This window comes from Perkinsus marinus (assembly GCF_000006405.1).
Source record: "Perkinsus marinus ATCC 50983 genomic scaffold scf_1104296943930, whole genome shotgun sequence".
Lineage (NCBI taxonomy): Eukaryota > Perkinsozoa > Perkinsida > Perkinsidae > Perkinsus > Perkinsus marinus.
The window spans coordinates 172,036-189,811 of NW_003211646.1; the positions used below are offsets into that span (position 1 = coordinate 172,036).

At 50.1% G+C, this 17,776-nt stretch overlaps 8 protein-coding genes across 8 annotated transcripts; 3 read left to right on the forward strand and 5 right to left on the reverse strand.

Annotated features, from left to right (window-relative positions):
- Positions 1-282: 282 nt before the first annotated feature.
- Positions 283-708, reverse strand: Pmar_PMAR018064 (hypothetical protein; the record flags this gene model as incomplete). The annotated part of the gene is made up of 2 exons (XM_002780968.1): positions 283-328; positions 569-708. The coding sequence occupies 2 exons, from the start codon at positions 706-708 to the stop codon at positions 283-285; spliced, it is 186 nt and encodes a 61-aa protein (XP_002781014.1).
- A 110-nt stretch (positions 709-818) lies between these two features.
- Positions 819-1,123, forward strand: Pmar_PMAR018065 (hypothetical protein; the record flags this gene model as incomplete). The annotated part of the gene is made up of 2 exons (XM_002780969.1): positions 819-886; positions 937-1,123. The coding sequence occupies 2 exons, from the start codon at positions 819-821 to the stop codon at positions 1,121-1,123; spliced, it is 255 nt and encodes an 84-aa protein (XP_002781015.1).
- Positions 1,124-1,913: 790 nt separating this feature from the next.
- Pmar_PMAR018066 (anaphase-promoting complex subunit, putative) lies at positions 1,914-2,148 on the forward strand (the record flags this gene model as incomplete). Its single annotated transcript, XM_002780970.1, has 2 exons — positions 1,914-2,028; positions 2,073-2,148. Coding segments are annotated over 2 exons (191 nt in total), but the record flags the coding sequence as incomplete, so codon positions are not given.
- A 2,703-nt stretch (positions 2,149-4,851) lies between these two features.
- Positions 4,852-7,145, reverse strand: Pmar_PMAR018067 (RNA-binding protein, putative). Its single transcript, XM_002780971.1, has 15 exons — positions 7,058-7,145; positions 6,880-7,007; positions 6,707-6,830; positions 6,394-6,523; positions 6,259-6,347; positions 6,108-6,210; positions 5,989-6,060; positions 5,820-5,939; positions 5,665-5,732; positions 5,509-5,618; positions 5,375-5,462; positions 5,212-5,320; positions 5,101-5,163; positions 4,948-5,048; positions 4,852-4,897 (listed from the first exon to the last, which is right to left on the reverse strand). The coding sequence occupies exons 1-15, from the start codon at positions 7,115-7,117 to the stop codon at positions 4,862-4,864; spliced, it is 1,401 nt and encodes a 466-aa protein (XP_002781017.1). The 5' UTR covers positions 7,118-7,145; the 3' UTR covers positions 4,852-4,861.
- A 140-nt stretch (positions 7,146-7,285) lies between these two features.
- On the reverse strand, positions 7,286-8,452 carry Pmar_PMAR018068 (conserved hypothetical protein; the record flags this gene model as incomplete). Its single annotated transcript, XM_002780972.1, has 3 exons — positions 7,286-8,116; positions 8,163-8,261; positions 8,324-8,452. 3 exons carry the CDS (start codon positions 8,450-8,452, stop codon positions 7,286-7,288), a joined length of 1,059 nt encoding a protein of 352 aa, XP_002781018.1.
- A 106-nt stretch (positions 8,453-8,558) lies between these two features.
- Pmar_PMAR018069 (conserved hypothetical protein) lies at positions 8,559-10,502 on the reverse strand (the record flags this gene model as incomplete). Its single annotated transcript, XM_002780973.1, has 9 exons — positions 10,177-10,502; positions 9,936-10,019; positions 9,741-9,892; positions 9,611-9,691; positions 9,438-9,566; positions 9,317-9,391; positions 9,120-9,268; positions 8,712-8,994; positions 8,559-8,609 (listed from the first exon to the last, which is right to left on the reverse strand). Exons 1-9 carry the CDS (start codon positions 10,496-10,498, stop codon positions 8,559-8,561), a joined length of 1,326 nt encoding a protein of 441 aa, XP_002781019.1. The 5' UTR covers positions 10,499-10,502.
- A 119-nt stretch (positions 10,503-10,621) lies between these two features.
- Positions 10,622-16,266, reverse strand: Pmar_PMAR018070 (hypothetical protein; the record flags this gene model as incomplete). Its single annotated transcript, XM_002780974.1, has 27 exons — positions 10,622-10,789; positions 10,861-10,986; positions 11,029-11,169; positions 11,213-11,321; positions 11,364-11,472; positions 11,656-11,794; positions 11,838-11,968; positions 12,015-12,146; positions 12,189-12,279; positions 12,582-13,123; positions 13,170-13,274; positions 13,319-13,531; positions 13,584-13,699; positions 13,749-13,896; positions 13,945-14,131; positions 14,178-14,252; positions 14,304-14,396; positions 14,446-14,568; positions 14,615-14,734; positions 14,780-14,947; positions 15,246-15,320; positions 15,368-15,443; positions 15,491-15,618; positions 15,669-15,848; positions 15,896-15,958; positions 16,014-16,121; positions 16,153-16,266. The coding sequence occupies 27 exons, from the start codon at positions 16,264-16,266 to the stop codon at positions 10,622-10,624; spliced, it is 3,780 nt and encodes a 1,259-aa protein (XP_002781020.1).
- An 809-nt stretch (positions 16,267-17,075) lies between these two features.
- Pmar_PMAR018071 (hypothetical protein) lies at positions 17,076-17,577 on the forward strand (the record flags this gene model as incomplete). The annotated part of the gene is made up of 4 exons (XM_002780975.1): positions 17,076-17,203; positions 17,249-17,349; positions 17,394-17,469; positions 17,496-17,577. The coding sequence occupies 4 exons, from the start codon at positions 17,076-17,078 to the stop codon at positions 17,575-17,577; spliced, it is 387 nt and encodes a 128-aa protein (XP_002781021.1).
- Between the last annotated feature and the right edge of the window lie 199 nt (positions 17,578-17,776).

Consider the following 17,776-nt stretch of genomic DNA (forward strand, 5'->3'; position numbering starts at 1 on the left):
TTTATCAGGTATTCTCCAATTGATAGTAATAACAATATGAACTATTGAGGTGAGATATTACTGACGATTCATTTTACAATTAGACATATAAATAGACACCAATATACAGATGATACTACGTATGGCATTTTGATGAGATATCTATTATAGACTTCACCCTCTTTGGACAGTATTGCTTGGGGGTATACTTCTCGCATGGACTAGGTCCTAAGTCTCGATCTCGGCTATCTTCATCATACGTGAAGCATGTAACAAGATGTATGTGTAGTGATGTTCTACCCGCTATTCCGTTGCCATCCATATAGTGTTGTGCTGGTGATTTATCTCACTGGGGGGATTAGTAGTAATAGTAGTAGTAGTAGTAGTAGTAGTAGTAGTAGTAGTAGTAGTAGTAGTAGTAGTAGTAGTAGTAGTAGTAGTAGTAGTAATAGTAGTAGTAGTAGTAGTAGTAGTAGTAGTAGTAGTAGTAGTAGTAGTAGCTATGTTGCCCTCCGAGTGTGTTACAACAGAGTGGATACCAGCGTGCCTTGATCATGTATTGCGTAGATTTTCATTGTCATTCTCTGACCTCAAGAGGTCCATGCTAGCATGGCTAGTCTTCCTCGCATTGATCTCTTTGCTCCCTCTAGCAGCACTTCTGGTACTAGCGATAGTTGCCTCCGACTTGCTACCTCCTTCCTGCTTCTCAGGTAAGAGTGCAGTTGTCATTCCGACTAGGCTGGGGTCATCAGAGTGGTCGAGGGTTCTCATCTAACCCACCCAACTGGCATAACTCCGACATACGAATAACGGTAGTCGCAGTCGTATGAACAGACTCCATGGGCGGCCTCATTCCTCAGAACTTCTTTTCGTATTCAAATGTGAAGGGTAAACAATCTGACGAAATGTGAGCCGATTCCCGCATCCTGATGGTTTCAAGTCTAGGCGCCTTTTCAGGCTCTGTGCCATATGTTTGGAAGATTTTCGTGCTGAAGATGCCATTGCTGAACTAGGCTGCAGTCACGTCTTCCACGAGGCTTGCTTCCGAAAGTACTATATCCTCATCGTCCCTCCCCCATCCTTTTCAGGTGGATGCGCTATGGTCCTTCCCCCCGCAGCTGTCCGTCGTGTCGTCGTGATGTAATGCTGTCTGATCTCATCCTATGTGATGGTACCGGCATGCGCTTTTAGTTACATGCTCGAGCTTGTGCGGTGTAGTATTGTCTTCATCCTTTACCAAGGTCGTCGTCATCGGTTACATTCCCCCTTGCCAGAGTGAGTGCGGCGCCTATTTTACGACCACTTTAAGTGATCTAATCTTGTCTTCCTAGATTGTCGCGTTTTCCCACAATGGGCCAATCGTCTTCCCTCATCATCAGTATGTATGCATAGTGCCTTCATCCTTCCCTACATGGTTCAAGCCTGTCTCCTTAGTGGCTCCTTTATCGCCGATACCACGCCAGAGGAGGCAGAGGAGAGTATGGCGCGAATCCTTATCTTATTAGCCGTACTATTGATTCTCTCTGTTACTTGTTTCATCACCCTAGTAAGCATAGTTATCGAGTAAAGCCCTCAGTGGAGACCACAGCTCAGGTGTATGTCGCCCATTTATGCCTCACATATGACGATGTCGAGTACGCTGAGCTCTCTACAGGACCCTATGACGATGGGCATGTGGAACACTACAGTCAGCAGCACTCTAGTGGCCTTGGGCTTAGGGCACGCCTCGTAGCATACCGAGCGATCAGGATCTTCCGTCACGGGCCCGGATGGGTCGGCGGCCCTCGCCAGGTGAATATGATGAACTCCTCCTTGCTGAGCTTGATCTCCCTTGTAGGCTCGGCGACGACTCCGATGTTCATCCGTGTTGTTGAAGGACTTGGCTAGAGGTAGGATGAGGCGGCTGCTGTAGCCCAGTAAGCAGCGGCCCTTAGGTTCACTCTATGATGCCCAACACGACTGCCCTATATGTCTATCACAGTATGAGGACATCGATACAGTCACCGAGCTCCCCTGCCATCATCTATTCCATCTAGAGTGCCTCGAGAAGTAGTCTTCCTGTTACCTTGTCTATTGCACTATCTCATCTTTAGATGGGTCAATCGTGCTGCTGCTCACAGACATCCATCTTGTCCACTCTGCCGTCAATGTCTGCCTTCTACTCTTGAGGTAGGGATCACCCTGCCGTGTTTTCCTCCCATGTACGCCCTCTAGGTACAGTTGAATAGCTCCCATGGGGGTATCGTTACCGTACTTTAACATCTCATCAGCGGACTTGTTCTTTATCTAATCAAGTATTACCTTTTTTGCCCCCACCTTAGTACGTTTGATTTCCTACTACTCCTTGGCTTTAGCTCAGTTGTCAATTTTTTTGCGGGGGGTAGTCAGTCGTCATTGCACTACGAATGTCAGAGCTCGTTAGTGGTGGTGATATAAGGATCGAATACGACGCTGACATGGACGCTATTATTATGTTCGGGAGCCTATGCATGGCCCTAGCCACAATGGGCTTCGTTATTTATGTAATCATTACACCTCAGCATCTGTCCTGGTGCCAACCAGGTGCACCTGACGAAAGAGCAAGCCCACTCTATGTATGATGATCTACCGATTGATGCAAGCACTCCATCATCCCATCACGACAACAGCAGGGCCGGCATGCTTCTGGAAAGCTCATCATCTAGAATGTCGTTTAGACACTGGTTGACCGCCTCCGTAGACCCCACCAAAGGTATCGTTATTGGATATACTCCTTTTAGGTTGATGCCACTCCAGCATGCATCACACCGGAGGAGGCTAGTAGTCTCACTGAAGGGGTCTGTAATAGTGAGTAGTACCTCTACTGTTACGTGATGACGAACCCCCTCCCTCACCTTAGTGATGCCACATGATGACCGCTCCTCCTCCTCATGTTGCTGTTGCTCTGTGTGTCTCTCGTCATACACTACTGATGATGTTGTTACGGTACTCAAGTGTGGCCATCTATTCCACGAAGAGTGTGTACGCAAGTAAGCACGTGTACAGGCCCCAGGCCCTCCCTCGTTAGCCTTTTTCTTTCCTTAGATGGATCGCCATGGCTCACGTCCCGGCATGTCCCTTGTGTCGATCCCGTCTGCTGGTAGGGTTGCTGCTATCATAGTCTGTCTTCTGTTTGTCTTCAGCCGTCGTTACCCCCGATGCCACGGAATCTACCCATGTGATTGAACTACTTTGAAGCCGACCTCGTTGTCGTCGTCGTCTCCGTCGTGTGTGTGTATGATCCTGATAATTATACCTCTTCTTCTTCTCCTCCTCTTTATCCTGCAGGCATACCATGCAGCCTGTATTGGTTACGTCGCAGTGACTGCTTTTTTCTTGTACACTTGAGTGAGTTAGTAGTCAATCTCCTGCTGTTCATGACTGTTCTCAGCTAGCATCCATCACCCATTTCCCTAATGACAGTTGTAGAAATGTCATGACTTTGATATGTACCAAATTGTATGCTTCTTGAAGAGGTTTAATGATAGTTGACCGGGTCACCGTGACCCACGTCGACCGACAGCGACTCGCTAGTGACTCCTTCGAGTCGCTATCGTCTAGTGGTTAGTACAATTGAATACACACTCGAAATGGGTATCATGGCAATGGTCAGGGATCACGTCGTGGCTGGAACCACCTCAGCAATTGTGTACGGTGACAGCGACTCTTTCACTTCGCCCAGTGGTGGTCGACTCCTATCGTGACTGAGGAGGGTCATGTGATGCGTTACGACTGTCTCAACTGACCATCCGTCTCGATGTTTATCTTCGTGATAGTATATCGAGTAGTGTTCGTCGTTAGCACCGCAGGTACCTAGTTGAACTCTATAACTTATCACACTTCATCCGACTTGATTCTGCTGTGGAGAGTTCGCTCGTATCTGATGATCAGGTTCTGATCATTTTCTAACCGATCCACTCGCTGGTCAGTCAGCTCATGGTGTTCTCGGACAGTCTGAGTACTTTCCCAGGGAGCTGGAAATCTGCCATGCTGTTATAGAGAAATTTCAGTTTCCACATGGAGGGATCATCTGATCATATCATCGGTTCCTCCGCTACGGTCATTCTCACAGTGTAATTGAGTTCTCTCATTATCTCACTCATCTCGCATTCGTCTTATATAAAGTCAGTCCGTTGGACAGTGATGTCTGTGGAAGGGGATGGCCGCCAGATTCAGCGTTCGATTCCGCAATTCCTCACAGTAGATAGTTGTGATTGAGGAACCCATGGCCATCATGTTTGGAAAGCAACAAGTTATCTCTTTGTTATTATTATAATATCGGTACGATGGCCATGTAAGCTGTATTTCTTACTCTTTATAATTGACTTTCGAATTTGATGGACAGCGTTGTGTTACGATACAGCGAGAACTGCCTGTCCGATACTTAGCATCCATTACCCGTGCGTTCTCAACTCATGATACTCCGTGTCGTTTCTAAATAGTCAGGGATGGAGAGCACGTATGTCCTGCAGTGTGAGCGCTATCCAAATCGGTGCACTATAGGTATAGTTTCCACTGTTGACTCCAGTGAGATCACGTGTGTAAAGTGGCTGTACATACATCACATATGATATATGGACATATTCCAAAGGGGAACTTTCCACACACTTATCTCTCGGAGATTCGAGATCGAAGCAGTAGAACCCCGCTGATTCACATTTGGAAACCCCCTTCGTACGATGAGGCTTTGAAGCCAACTCATTTTCATTATCGTGGCGATAGGAAACTCAATTTCCCGAACGGCATGTTGAATATCGCAGTCGTTCGTTTTCTTCCACTCCGACTACTGTATTACTAACAACGCAAGACGTACAGATTTTGGTAAGGAGTAATTTACGTTCGTATAGTGATCAACTTAGTCGAGTTATTTCTGTTGCGATCTGTGGAACTTCTCGAGAACCTAACACAGAAGACTTCCGACGACGGACTTTTGCACAATGTTCTTATCACCCCCATCCGCTTTCCTTTCCCTTTTCCTCCTTTTCCTCCTTTCCCTCCTTTACCCCCTTTGCCGCCCTTGCCGCCCTTGCCTCCCTTCCCCTTACCAGAACCTGCCCAAGCCTGTTGACCCCATCCCAGTAAGGCGCCATTAATCTCGCCTACCTCGATGTCTCTTATAAGCTGAGCCGTCATCATCGCCGAACTCCACCACGCCACTGGAGGCACCTGAGGATATAGTCCCTCAGCATCTCCCCTCCTACACCCAGGCCGTACCCTGCTCCATGCTTCGCTTCTGGCCCCTAGCAAAGGCCTCAGTCTCGTCATCTTCATCATCCGAGCCGGCCTCCTTGCGATACTTCTCAACCAACTCTTGGGTCTTATGCTGAGAGAATGTAGGCATCTTCCAATGTTAGATATTCATCCCTCAAGTCTTCACCTCCGCTCGCTCATGCTTCTTCTTTTCCTCCTCCTGCCGCTTCTGGCGGAGCTGCTCTGCTTCCTTCAGACGCTTCTCTCGGAGGGCCCTACCGTTAGCGTTATCCCATCCGATGACCCTGTAGGCTATCTTACGCCTTCATCTTGGCATCCCTATTGAGCTTATCCTGCTCCTCAGCTGATTTGGTAACATCACGATGGTAAATCACTTCCGCCTGATTGGGCAGTCCAGCCTCAGCCTTCACCTGCATGCCAACAACTCAATCCACTTGCTTGTGATCTCCCCCTTACCAGTTGAAGAGTAAGACGAGGGCCGAGCTCAGCAAGGCCAACACTAACCTCGTTCGTGTCTTGGCGTCCTAATAGAAATCCATAACAACGCTCATGTGTAGTCCACCCGAACGCTGTTGTACAGAGACTAAGCCAACGCGGCCTTCCCTACTTACTCTTCCTATAGTGGCTTCCAGGCTCTCGGGCTCGACCCGGGAGAGGCCCGACGGTGTCACCGTCCTCGAACTCGCTGTCGGACACCCCATCCAAGTGACACGAACTATCCAATACATCTCCTGAATCATCGATCTCAGGCACGCTTAGCCACAGAGAGGAGGAACTCACCAGCCGCCGCCAGTTTGGCCAGATTCGGTGAGGTCTTCCTGCTGGACTTCGATACGATCTTCCTCACATTCCCTAACAAGCATGCCATAATCGAGATAAGCATTGAGCTGATGCCTCACTCGAGATAGAGGCATTCTTGAGTTTGATTTGGTAGTGTCTCATCTTGATAGTGTTAGACTCCTCGTCGTAGTTAAAGAGGACCACTCGACGGCAACTTTGTAACTGCAAGAGGATCTGCCGAGTGCCCCTCCTCCATGTAGCGATACTTACATCAACAGTCTTCGGGTCAATGCTAGGGAACAGTGACTTCAGCATGGTACCACACAGCTCTAGATGAGGGGACTTCTTCGCAGCCGCCCCTGGCATTCAAATGGATGGCGAAGAGGGTCGTTAAGGAGGTATTACCGAAGCCGTTGAGAACCACCATCGGGGCTTGAGCATAATCCCGCATAGAGCCAACCTTGGGCCTCCTCTGGGAGCGACGCACATCCGTCTGCAGGGAGGCTTCCATCAATTGGAACGTAAGAGTTGGACCCTGCAAGACAATAGCGTATCTCTTGACGAAGTCACTGAGTGTTGATAGAATAATGTGCGCTAGTTGCAGAAAATACGTTAATGATTTTACTGATTCCCTCATCCCTAGGCACAGTACATGAGATCTCTCTCACTAGCGTGCTTAGAAGAGCCGAGTGGGAAGAGCAATAGGGAGCCTGCTTACCTGGGCCATTCGAGTGATCCTAAGGTAAGGGGATACGTCCGTCTGGGTGAGCTGGAGCAGATGGGACACTCCAAACATCCCCGACACCGCCACAAAGTCCTGCATCTTGTTCTTTCGAGACTCCCTAACAACAGCCTCTACCGCCGAGCCTGCCTGTACAGCGGGGATCTCACCTGAGTTTACTGGCCACGTTGGGGCTCATGACCTGCCTCAAGTCGGTGACCAAGTCCTGGACTGCTTGGACCACCTGCCCTCTTCGAATGATAATACATCTAGGGGTGTTACGACGAGCTTCTTCCGACTACCAACAACACTGATGAGACCAGGAGGAAGCAGTGACACCAATGATACCTCTTCAATGTTCTTCTGCTGGACTCTGGCCTTACGTCTACGATTGCCTACACGTGGCATAGAGAGGAAGAAAAAGACGAGGAGAACAAGAAGAAGGACAAACTAGAGGCCACATGGGATGAGGATGAATACACTCAACAGCAGAGAGAGGCTTCAGAAACTATCACAGGTATGGTTAGTCCTAGTAGTATATGGTAGAAAATGCGGGGTGGAGGGATCGAACCCGGATCAAAGGTAATACTGAGCTTCAGAATCCACCACTACAGGAGCATCTTCTCCCTCCTCCACTCCAACGACTTCAGCGCAGCTCTCTCCAAATCTATTCTCACATAATTTCTTTAAATATCCCGCTCTCTTTGCTAGTGCTGGGCGCGCGCTACCGTTCTCCACGATTCGTCGAAAATGATGCACTACGAAACTACTACTACCATCGTCCAACAGTAGCATATCATCAGGCATCTGCTGGAGCTGATTGAATAGCACCCTGTATAGGGAGTTGAAGAGGTCCTCATTACCATCCATGGCTCCTTCACTTTCCGCGAACAGGCCCACAAGGGCCTTCCACTGCTCGAAGGCTTCATAACTCTGTCCCAACATGAACACCACAAAGGCCGCCTGCAGTTCCCCCAGAAGGTCCTTCGGCTGACGAAGAGTCCCTAGTATCTCCTCAAGGACCTCAGACCTGTCCATCGCCGCTGCCGTAAGCTCCGACCCTGTATGCCGTGTCGACGTGAATCGAGGTATGTCCGTCCAGAAGACCACTGGAGTCTCCCCCTCAACAGAAGCCTTCTCAGCCCCTGGTGCCTCAGACGATTTTATCAGTCGGCCCGCGTTAACAGGTTGCAACTTCGAGATCACTTCCGGAGTAATAAATAGTGTATTCTCTTTCCATTGAGCCCAGCCCTCTCTCGGATAGGGACCGAGCTGGTCCGCGAACATCCTCTGATTTTCGAACATGAACGCGTACTTGCTAGTCTCTTGGGGGCCCACCGCCAGCAACTCTACCGTCTCAGGGCTCCATCGTCGGACTTGTATACGCGGCCGATTGGGCCCGAAGACCTAACACAGGCGTGAACAGAACACACATTCTCGAGCGGATACTCACCACGAAGAATCCCGTCCGAGGGGACATCTCTTCCTCTGAGTAGAAGACATAGTGAACACCGTAGGGGATAAGATGGACGCCCATAAAGCGCGGACCAACCTGATAACAGACGTCAGTGAGGAGGAGGAGGAGGAGGAGGCCTGGTTACACAGTCTTCCTACCTGCCACACGTGTTTATCAATCCCAAAGTAGGAGCCCACAGGGAACTCTAACACTAGAAGGACTCCACCATTCTTCACCAACCACTCTTGAGAGGGGTTCGACGGGACCTCTTCGGGATCCGAGGACATACCAAGCGGATACCTTCTACCGGCATGAAGACGTCTTCATGCCCTCCCCCTCCAACACAAGACTCCACCAGTTGAGTAATGCTTGTTGATTGATCATGGAGTGTCGTTAGCCATAATTGGTGCCTCTGAAGCGACGCCTTTCTTCCTTTGACGGTAACTGCCAGATGGACTCCGAATCGAGCCTGGACTCTCAGACTAAGAAGAATCCGAGGCTCCAGTGTGGAAGATACAAGTCAGGTCCACTTCTCGCCACCATTACCTCCACTGAGCGTTCCCCTTGTTGCTCGTCCTCAGGCCCAGTCCAGAGCTGCTTGATCTCAGGCTGGTCCCGCGTGGACTCCTGTCGCTGAGCCTCGCAACGCGGGATGAACCTCTCGGTGAGCCAATCACAAAAGGCCTGAGTCCTCTGAGGGCCAACCAGCTCCTCGGGCATGTTGCGGAGGGCTGCTGATATCATCGAATGGGCCGACTCTGTGGCATCGTCATATTCCTTGAATACCAGTGTACAGCCGGGGAGGGAAGAGGACGACAAGAACACTTCCCTATGAGGAAAATGAAATAGGAAGGAATCAACACGCAGCAGCTCCCTGGGTGGACTACAGATGAGGCAGCTGATACCCACACACCGATCACAGCCTATCTCGAGCGGCTGTAGGCCCAGTAGTACCGTTGGCTCTCCATTATACATTTATCAACTTCCCTTTGAAAGGTCTTATCCCCCTGCTCAAATGCCATGTTAAAAGCCCTCAGAGCTGCAGGGTTCGGCACCCATTCCTCACCCCCACGCCACCCTATGAGATCACTCCTATAGAATATCTAACAATCGTCCTAGAAAGCCAGCAAAGAAGGAAGAGGCGATGGTACCTTCTTGACAAAGGCAAGGACCAATACCGCATAGTCCCGACCAGGCTGCCAAGTGGGGAAGGCCAGAGAGATATCCTACACAGTGCGATCACGAGAAGGACATTGACGAGGCTGCTCCCACCAACATGCCAGAGGCCTCCTCGACTAGAGGGTGATAGACGCGGGTGATGAATTGGACCGTCGGGGCCGAGTCAGGATAGTCTTCCGAAATCCGCAATATAAACTTCAGAATGGCTCCTTTATAATGGCCCTATTACCATCACCACTCCCCTATGCTCGACTACCGCTACCTACTTGCCGTAGTATGAGCACACAGTGCCAGATGAGGAGGTCCTGGGCATCCGGACAGACATAGAGGCCCCTTGGGGCATTGTCCTACCCAAACATCGCCTACTCCTCCTAGTGAACTCAGCAACCTACCCACTTGGAGATGTCTGTACTCCATGAGGAGGCTACATGTCCTGGGATCAGGGCCCAAGGGGGTCTGCTGATCCATCTGGCTTTCAAAGCAGTCCGCCTCCTCTTCTTCTTCCTCCTCTTCGCCACCACCCTTACCAAAGACTCCACCGATAGAAACTACAACGAGGCATACTATAGGGCATTCTGCTACTATACGTACACTTGCCGTCATTCGACCCTAGGATATCCTCTGCATCCTGGACGTGGGAGAACTCACTATACCCAGGGGAGGCTGTGTAAGAAGCTACAGGAAATATGCATCACCAACCTAGTTCAGGGAACAGACCCGACCCATACCACTCTCACTCGAAAATCTATTTAATAGAACATCGAGTCACTCAACTGACGGTATTAACCGGCAAGTAGTGTAAGTGACTAAGCTATCCTCAGACCCGACCTACAGGAGACCTCATCATCATCGACATAATATGGCATCCTCCTTCTAGTGGATGGCCCCTGCCTCCTCTTCTGCCCTCCCAAAGTCGTCTTGAGGAAGCCCATGAAGCCCTCCACGCCGTGCTTCTGTGACCGGGCCGACCCCGACCGAGAGGACTCCCCCAAGCGACCCGAGCTACGACTCGAATCCCCATCAGGAGACACGGATTGCCCACCAAGACTCAGCCTACTACTAGGCGTGTCATAAGATGAAACCCCATTTCCTGGCGCGTGACGGTGGCTCCTACTCTTACCATTACTGGAGCCCTTCAGGAAACGCTTTAGCATATTGGATGCTAAAACCACATGCAAGAGTCCAATGTGAAACACTCAAACTCAAGTAAAGCCTCAAGTACAGAAACACATGCGACGTATGAGAAACACCATTCGTAAAGATCTGCTTCGCTCCGCTCATTTACCCTTCCCCACGGCCTCCTCCTCGTTGATCATTTCCTTCACTCTCGCCTGCATCTCCCCTTGTGTATTAGGCTGAGTAATAAGCCTCTGCCATTCTGCATCGGACCTCAGCCAGATCGTTCGATAACCGACTGTCTTTAATAGACGCTCGAACAGGACCGCCTGAGAGAGAAGGCGAATCACGGCACTTACAACAACAGTCCTTGTCCTAGGCTCATACCCTTCAGCAGTACCTTTCCACTGAGGCGTTGATCACTGCTATCCGCCCAGCATAGCAAGTCCTCATCAGTAGCTGCTTGTATGACTACATTGTGAGAGCGTAGAGTTAGATGAGGGGAGAAGGGCGTCCCCGGTACGGTCTGCACATAGACGTAACCCCTCACGATATGCCGTCCTCCCACCGTGGACATCTGTGCGACCATCCCTAGGTCACTAAGGGTGGCGGCAATCATTGGTATGAGCATCCTCTCAGCCTCCCGCATGCCCTCCCCCTCCGTCAGCTCTGTGAAGGCCTCTTCCTCTTCCTCAGGGTCTGGTGTTATCTACCACACCGATGCCAAGAAGGACCCTCCCTAGCCCCACTACCATTGACGTGATGGCCTCAGTCATTTCTGGATACCTCCGATGGACCGCCGTGAATACGGTAGCCGGGGTCGTGTGACTCAGGGCACACCACCACGCCGTCACGCGCCACCTGAGCGCACTAATCCATACCACTCTCCATCGAACTTCTCACAGATGGGCCTTATTGGCTGGGTTGTGCAGTGCCCCGACTTTGAAGGCTCTATCCACCAAATCTGCTACTCGTGACCAGACGTCTATAGGCAGACCTCTACCATCGTTACCTGACCAGGGAAAGGCCTACAACCCAGGGTCTCTACTAATACAGCAATCGTGTTACGGCTCAGACATTTGTAACCTCTCGATGTTTTCTCATCATAGGTACCCTCACAAAGGCTCCTACAGAGGCCTTCTAGCATATCATCATAGCCATATCATTCTTTAACTCATCCTGCTACTACTACTACCTGATGTGAAGTGGAGTACGGCAGTAGAGTATGCCAACATAGCGACCTCTGGGAAGGACCCCACAGGGGAACGTAAAGGCCCTGTAGGAGACCTGTCAGTAGCCACCCTATGCACCTCGTCCATCAGTTTGCATAGTATCTACCACCCATCCATCGCCCCATCGCTTCCCCAACCCCCTCACCTTGTCGCCCCTTCCCGAAGGAGAGGTCGCCGCCATCTCCTTCAGATGCAAGCACCCTACCCCACTGATAAGGTCGAGGCCCTTGGTGCCGAGGACATCAGGGATCAGTGCCTCCTCCAACGTAGTCAATACTGATAGGATAGACAACATCCCTACCTAGACAGACAACTATCCCACCTGTGTCTCTATCAGGCAATGCCGTTGTAGACCGGGACCAGATATCAATCATCACCGCGCACTTTGGAGGCTCCTTCCGTATCTCCTCGATCCGCCCATTGAGCTCTACCAATGCCATAGACTTCAAGTCCACTGACAAAGGCCCATCACCACCACACAAGGCGAGCTGACTACCTTCGGCTTCCCCAACAGCCAGAGGTGCATCGTCATCAGACCTATTGCCCCCATGCAGGGCTAGTCGGATGAGTCGATTGATAGGGACATCCTACACAAGACACAGCTATTAATGAGCTCATGACACAGGCACCTCACAGCGCGATTTCAATAAAGTGCGGTATTCAGATTTACATAGAAATTCAGTCAACCGAAGTCTGCTTCAATTCGACTCGATCAGCACAATAAAAGCCGCCACCAACCATTCCAGGTGTCCCGACCTAGAAGCTCATACCGTAATATCCTCTGCCACTAGGCTGTAGTCCTATACTACTCAACTATAGCTACTCACTATCTACTTATGGAATCGGCTCCATTACACAGTAATTTATATCCGTATCGACTTACTACTACCTTCATCATGCCCTGCATCCTTTCCAGACACCTCCCTCTGTACCCCTCCGAGAAGGTCGCTAGATAGGTTAGGGAGTTCATAGACACTTGGCTGAACCGATGCTCATCAGTAACGATACCCTCCACCGCCTCATCCAACGCCTCTGGACTAGTACCGGGTTGGTATTTCTCAATAGCTCTCTTGAAAGCTATGATGTAGTCATCCCAGCCATTCATGCCAGAGGGGAACAATCGACCACCTCCATGATGCCCCTCCTCTACACTTGCCTCCTCTTGCTCTTCCTCAACGCTTCCTTCATCCTCTGCTGGCTTCCCCTCACCAACATCCTCAGCTTCACCAGTATCTTCCTCCTGCATCGCTCCGCTCACCACCGTTTTTTGATTCGCTAATTCTAACGCACGTGTCGTTAGCGCCTCTATGTAACTAGGCCTATAATGGCCCAACTCTCCCAATACAGTGGCTGCCTCCAATAAATGATGCGGATTCGTGAAGGCCTCGGCACCCCTCAACGTAAGCCCTTCGACAAGCTCCTCTACCCTTCCTAAAGCACATAACCCTCTACGCTTCCCTCATACCCCCCACCTTACTGCCAAGACCCGTGTGCTTCTCTAGGAGTCTAAGGTGAGCCACCTTCTGGAGCACCTTCAATAGGCCAGGAGCCGGGAACTCTTCCTGTCTGGCCTGTAGAGCAGCTGACAGAGAAGGCTATAAGTCGGCCCCTAGGAGTCTCCATTACTGAGCATATCCCTCATGAGGCCCCAGTTCCACACTAGGGGGTCTACGTTGAGGCATAGCTGGAGGAGTTCAGCACTTCCCAACTGTCTTCGCATCTTCGAGCGCCTAGCCGACTTGAACAACTCTTGACAGTTCTCTATCATCGTCAACTTGGCCTCTGGCGGCATCTCACCAAAGTGATGATAAAACCGTAGTGCTCGGATGGCTTCAATAGCTAAGACAGTAAGCAGCAATACAGCAATAGTAGACAAGAGCCATATACCCACCCAATAGGGGGTGCCTCTGAACCCACTCATTCGCTATCTGTGATCTAACACCAAAACTAAGCCTACGACACGCCCCTAACGCCGTCAACTTATCCGTATCGATCTCTGATATCAACCTAATAGATGACGGTAGGAAGGACCCCCATCCCCATCATGCCCGATCACTTAGAGTTGTCCAGAAAGGGCTGTTCCAATGCTTTAACGACTGCATGATCATCCCCAAGGCAACGATAGGCCGATATCAGACTGCTAGCCAGCTCACCAGGAGTTGCCTCCTCCGACTCACAATGCTGCACCACTCGTCTCGTCAACACTGACAACATACCAGGTACTTTACATTGCCACGACTCTCGAGGCTTACATGCTAGTAGGCGCTTAGTCCTAACATCGAGATCACCTGTGGTGATACGATGCCCATATATAAGTGGCAACCTCTGTAGCAAGGACAGAGCTCCCTCCACTGTAACACGCTCTTGGCTTTGCAACGGTCGCCTCTTTCGACTACTATTCTCATCATCTGCTATATGACTATTCTCCTTCCGTAGTAGCTGAGGCCTCAAAGCATGCTGTACGAAGTTACCCCCCGGCCACTACCTTTATCAACCGTTGCTCAATCATCTCAACTAGGTCCATCGGAATAGGCGAGAAGCCGTTTAATGCCTTTAGAATCTATCACACACCAGCCAATGAGGACGATACCCCCAGCTGTGCTATTATTACTGATAACAGCTGAGGTTGGTACATACTGGGTATACTCTGTAGCATTGCTGACCGCACCTCTTCCGACTCTGCCGCTCTATGAAGGCCCAGTACCTTGAGATGCCCTAGACAAGGCGAAGGACTAGTAATACCTCCCTAATACCATAAGCCTATTTATGAGCAATGACAAATGAGACATATTGAGGAGAGGGGCGTTCTGCCGGACGCCTTCCTCTATACTACTCCAGCCTGCATGAGCCTGCATTCGTCGAGCCAAGGCATCTCTCTGATACATAACATTTCTATACAACATAGTCTCAGCATTCCCCGACCTTCTTTCTCTCGATAGGGGGATTGAATGCTAGCATCCTCATAACGTAGACCGTCTCCGGCCCATTCAAAGGTGCTTCGTACTGCTGTATCGTATCAAGGACATTCTCATATGAGCCTCTCTGAGATAACACCATCTCCCTCCCCCCCAGTGAGAGCTCTACTACCGAGCCTATCTTTATGGCTGCCAACTGCTGGCCGAGATCGGTACTAGGTGGTGGCATTAGATCTCCAGCAATACTCCGACTCCGTTGTCGGACAGTTTCCATCGCCTTTTGACTCAGCCGACTAGTCGCCGCCGCTGCCGTTGTCATTGAGTGACCAGCCTTTAAAAACTATCACAAAGCACTGTGATGAGGTACGACAACGAAACTACTATAGAGATGTCAGAAACGTACATACACTTATTCCGAATTCACCTCCGCTGTATAGATGGCATGCGAGTCGGACGACTTCGGTCAATGAGGGCTCCTCTATTGGGAAGAGGACGGGCTGGGTACGATGGTAAGGGGAAATCAGCCCATACAAAATTAGCGAATATGAAATCATCATGTGGCACCCGTAGGATGTACGATAGCTGCCTAACATGACTCAATGCCTGTCACCTGTCAGACCCATTGAGGGCTACCTCACGGTGTACTTTGTCAATAGAAGCAGTCGCTTATCGTCCTTCTGTATCTCCCCACTGTGGATATTAGCATGAAGTTGCTGATAAGGACAACAATAAGGTGGGTATGTAGCTCAAGGTCGACTACCTCCTGCAGTCTAGCAGCAAGGATGTCCCCTCTCCGTAACGCCCTGTCGAGAGCAACACACCCACCATAGCTGTACCTGAGGAGGAGCCGTCACCGAGGATCGAACCCTGGACCATCTACTACTCCATCGTGTTCCTGAGTTCCGAGCTGAAACGATAGTCGGGGACTCTCTTAATGAGCAACCACGTCTTGGGCAGCACCCATATATGTTCGAAAAAGTAGTAGTCCATTCGGTCGTCACCTATTTGCAGCTGAGAATAATGTCTTTACTCCTCCAAGAAGCATATCTATTATACGCTACCATTTTCTGATGGAATATCCAAGCATGTAGAGTAAGCCAATACAACTGATGGTTGAATCCCATAGTGATGCCAAAGGCCTCCATCAGAGGCTTATTCTCCAACCTCTCCAATACCAACCTAAACAGCTTCTCAGTCGTCTTGGCTCGGCCTGACCTCCACCAAAGCCAGTCCCCTATGGGCTGACAACAACATGAACATCGGATATGAATATCCCTCACCATCTCACTTTGGGTAGCCAATCCATAAGGAGCCTCGCGGGGGGTTTGGTAGGAATTAGAAAATCCTTAACCTAAGCATGGCACGGAGCCAATACGGTCTACCCCTCAATGCCAGGACAAGACCACCTCCTTCTCGCCGACATCACAAATAGGGTCGGACACGATAATGGCTGACTGGTACTGTAGTTTAGTCAGTTCTTCCTGTGTGATGACGTCCTCTGTCTGAATACCAGCCTACGACAACCGCTACGTGACCTGATATTACCTCGGTGATCGTCTGCCCTTTACGCATGAGGGCTGTCCGGCGCTGTAAAGGCCTACCTAGGCCTATGCTGGCCATGGGACCGCTACGGATGCGAGCGATGATACGAAGAGCCATCGCATTTAATGTACCTCAGATAGAACTCGAATATTAAAAAAATAGCGCTACCGGGGATCGAACCCGAGTCATAGGAGAAGTCCAGAATCGAAAGAGTTGATCTTCAACAACGATTATGACAATTCTGCCTTGGTTTCAGATGTTCTTCCGATCCTCGTTATGTCGGGGTACACAAGGTGTCTTACGACGCAGTCGGTGGCTACTAGATCTGACCCACAACTTCCCTGCCAGTGATACACAACGCTTTTGGGGGAATACATGGCAAGGGAAGGCCGAGTGGCTCCAACAGAACTGGAAGAACCTCTTCATTTGCATAGGCAGTGTCGCTCTTTTCTTGGGAGGCTTCTTGGCCGTCCGAGTCGTACCTGGTACCGTCTGACTGAGGCTGCTGATTCAATCCTAGTAACTTCTCAGGTCAGCACGTAGCCCTTGTCGTGGACCGGCTCGGAAATGTCAAGCCCTATGTGTATGATTCCAGTCAGGTAGGAGGGGATCCTTCTCTCAAGAATACATCTGAAGGGTGTTCACGACGCGATTTCAAGTGTTTTGGCATCAACAACGCTAAAAGTATTTCGTAACACTGCCGAGTGTCCTGACGAATTCAGTGACTTCATTCCTATTGCTCGTGGCTAGGCGACCCGTCTTTGAATTTCCCATGTATGTCACTAGTAGGGCCCTCACACGACCCATCGTCGCGGTCAACAGGGTCTGCAAACGGCTCTAGCGGCATAGGCCTCAGTAGGGCGTTCACACCTGTTTCTATATTGTAGGCGGTATTGATAATACCGTACTGGCAGCGACTAGTATCTATGAGGGAAATACCTGCTAAGAAACGATTCATAAAGGAGTTCGTAACGAAGGACGGCCGCAACGTTGAGATAAGAATGCTCTGCTCGATATCAGCTAAGGTTCATTGGATGCCAGAGATCTATTATAAGTGATCATTTTAATGCCACCCTCGAAGCACTAGCATGGTCTATAGATTCGGTAAGGACTTCGGTCGAGGGTTCCTCGAACGGGAAGCCACGATTGACGTTGAAGAGGTTTTAAAGAAGTATACTTTGGAGGAGCTGTTGGAGGATGGTAGGAGCGGTTAATATCTTTGCTTGACCTACGATGAATCTTAGGCGAACCTCTAGAGAAGGCCATTGCTGAGATAAAGCTTAGACTGGATGACGCAGCAGCGTATGGTGCGCTGAGCATGTACCATCCTATATAGTCGACATCAGATACCATAAAGTGTCCTTCGACCATGCCGAGACCACCATCGTATTTGTTGACCCCGAGGTTGACGATGAGGATGAGTACTAGACAATATAAGCTAGCGACTGTTGCGACGTATTGGCATGAGCCACGGTTTCTGATACAAAAAAGTTTTGTTCTAGCAGTTACTGGGTGATAGCTTCTTGCGTAGTGATTGAACTACAACACGGATCCATCCATTTTGCGACAAAGTTCTGAATGTCGCATTCGGAAATTATCCATAACCGGCCGCGAGCAGGACCATTGC

Excerpts from the sequence above, each read along its gene's own strand:
- Pmar_PMAR018067 (XM_002780971.1), bottom strand. The coding sequence starts at position 7,117 with ATGCCACGTGTAGGCAATCGTAGACGTAAGGCCAGAGTCCAGCAGAAG. Across the intron at positions 6,348-6,393 it reads GGTGGTTCTCAACGGCTTCG|GGGCGGCTGCGAAGAAGTCC; the intron begins GTAATACCTCCT and ends TTTGAATGCCAG. Across the intron at positions 5,321-5,374 it reads AGAAGCATGAGCGAGCGGAG|CATAAGACCCAAGAGTTGGT; the intron begins GTGAAGACTTGA and ends ACATTCTCTCAG.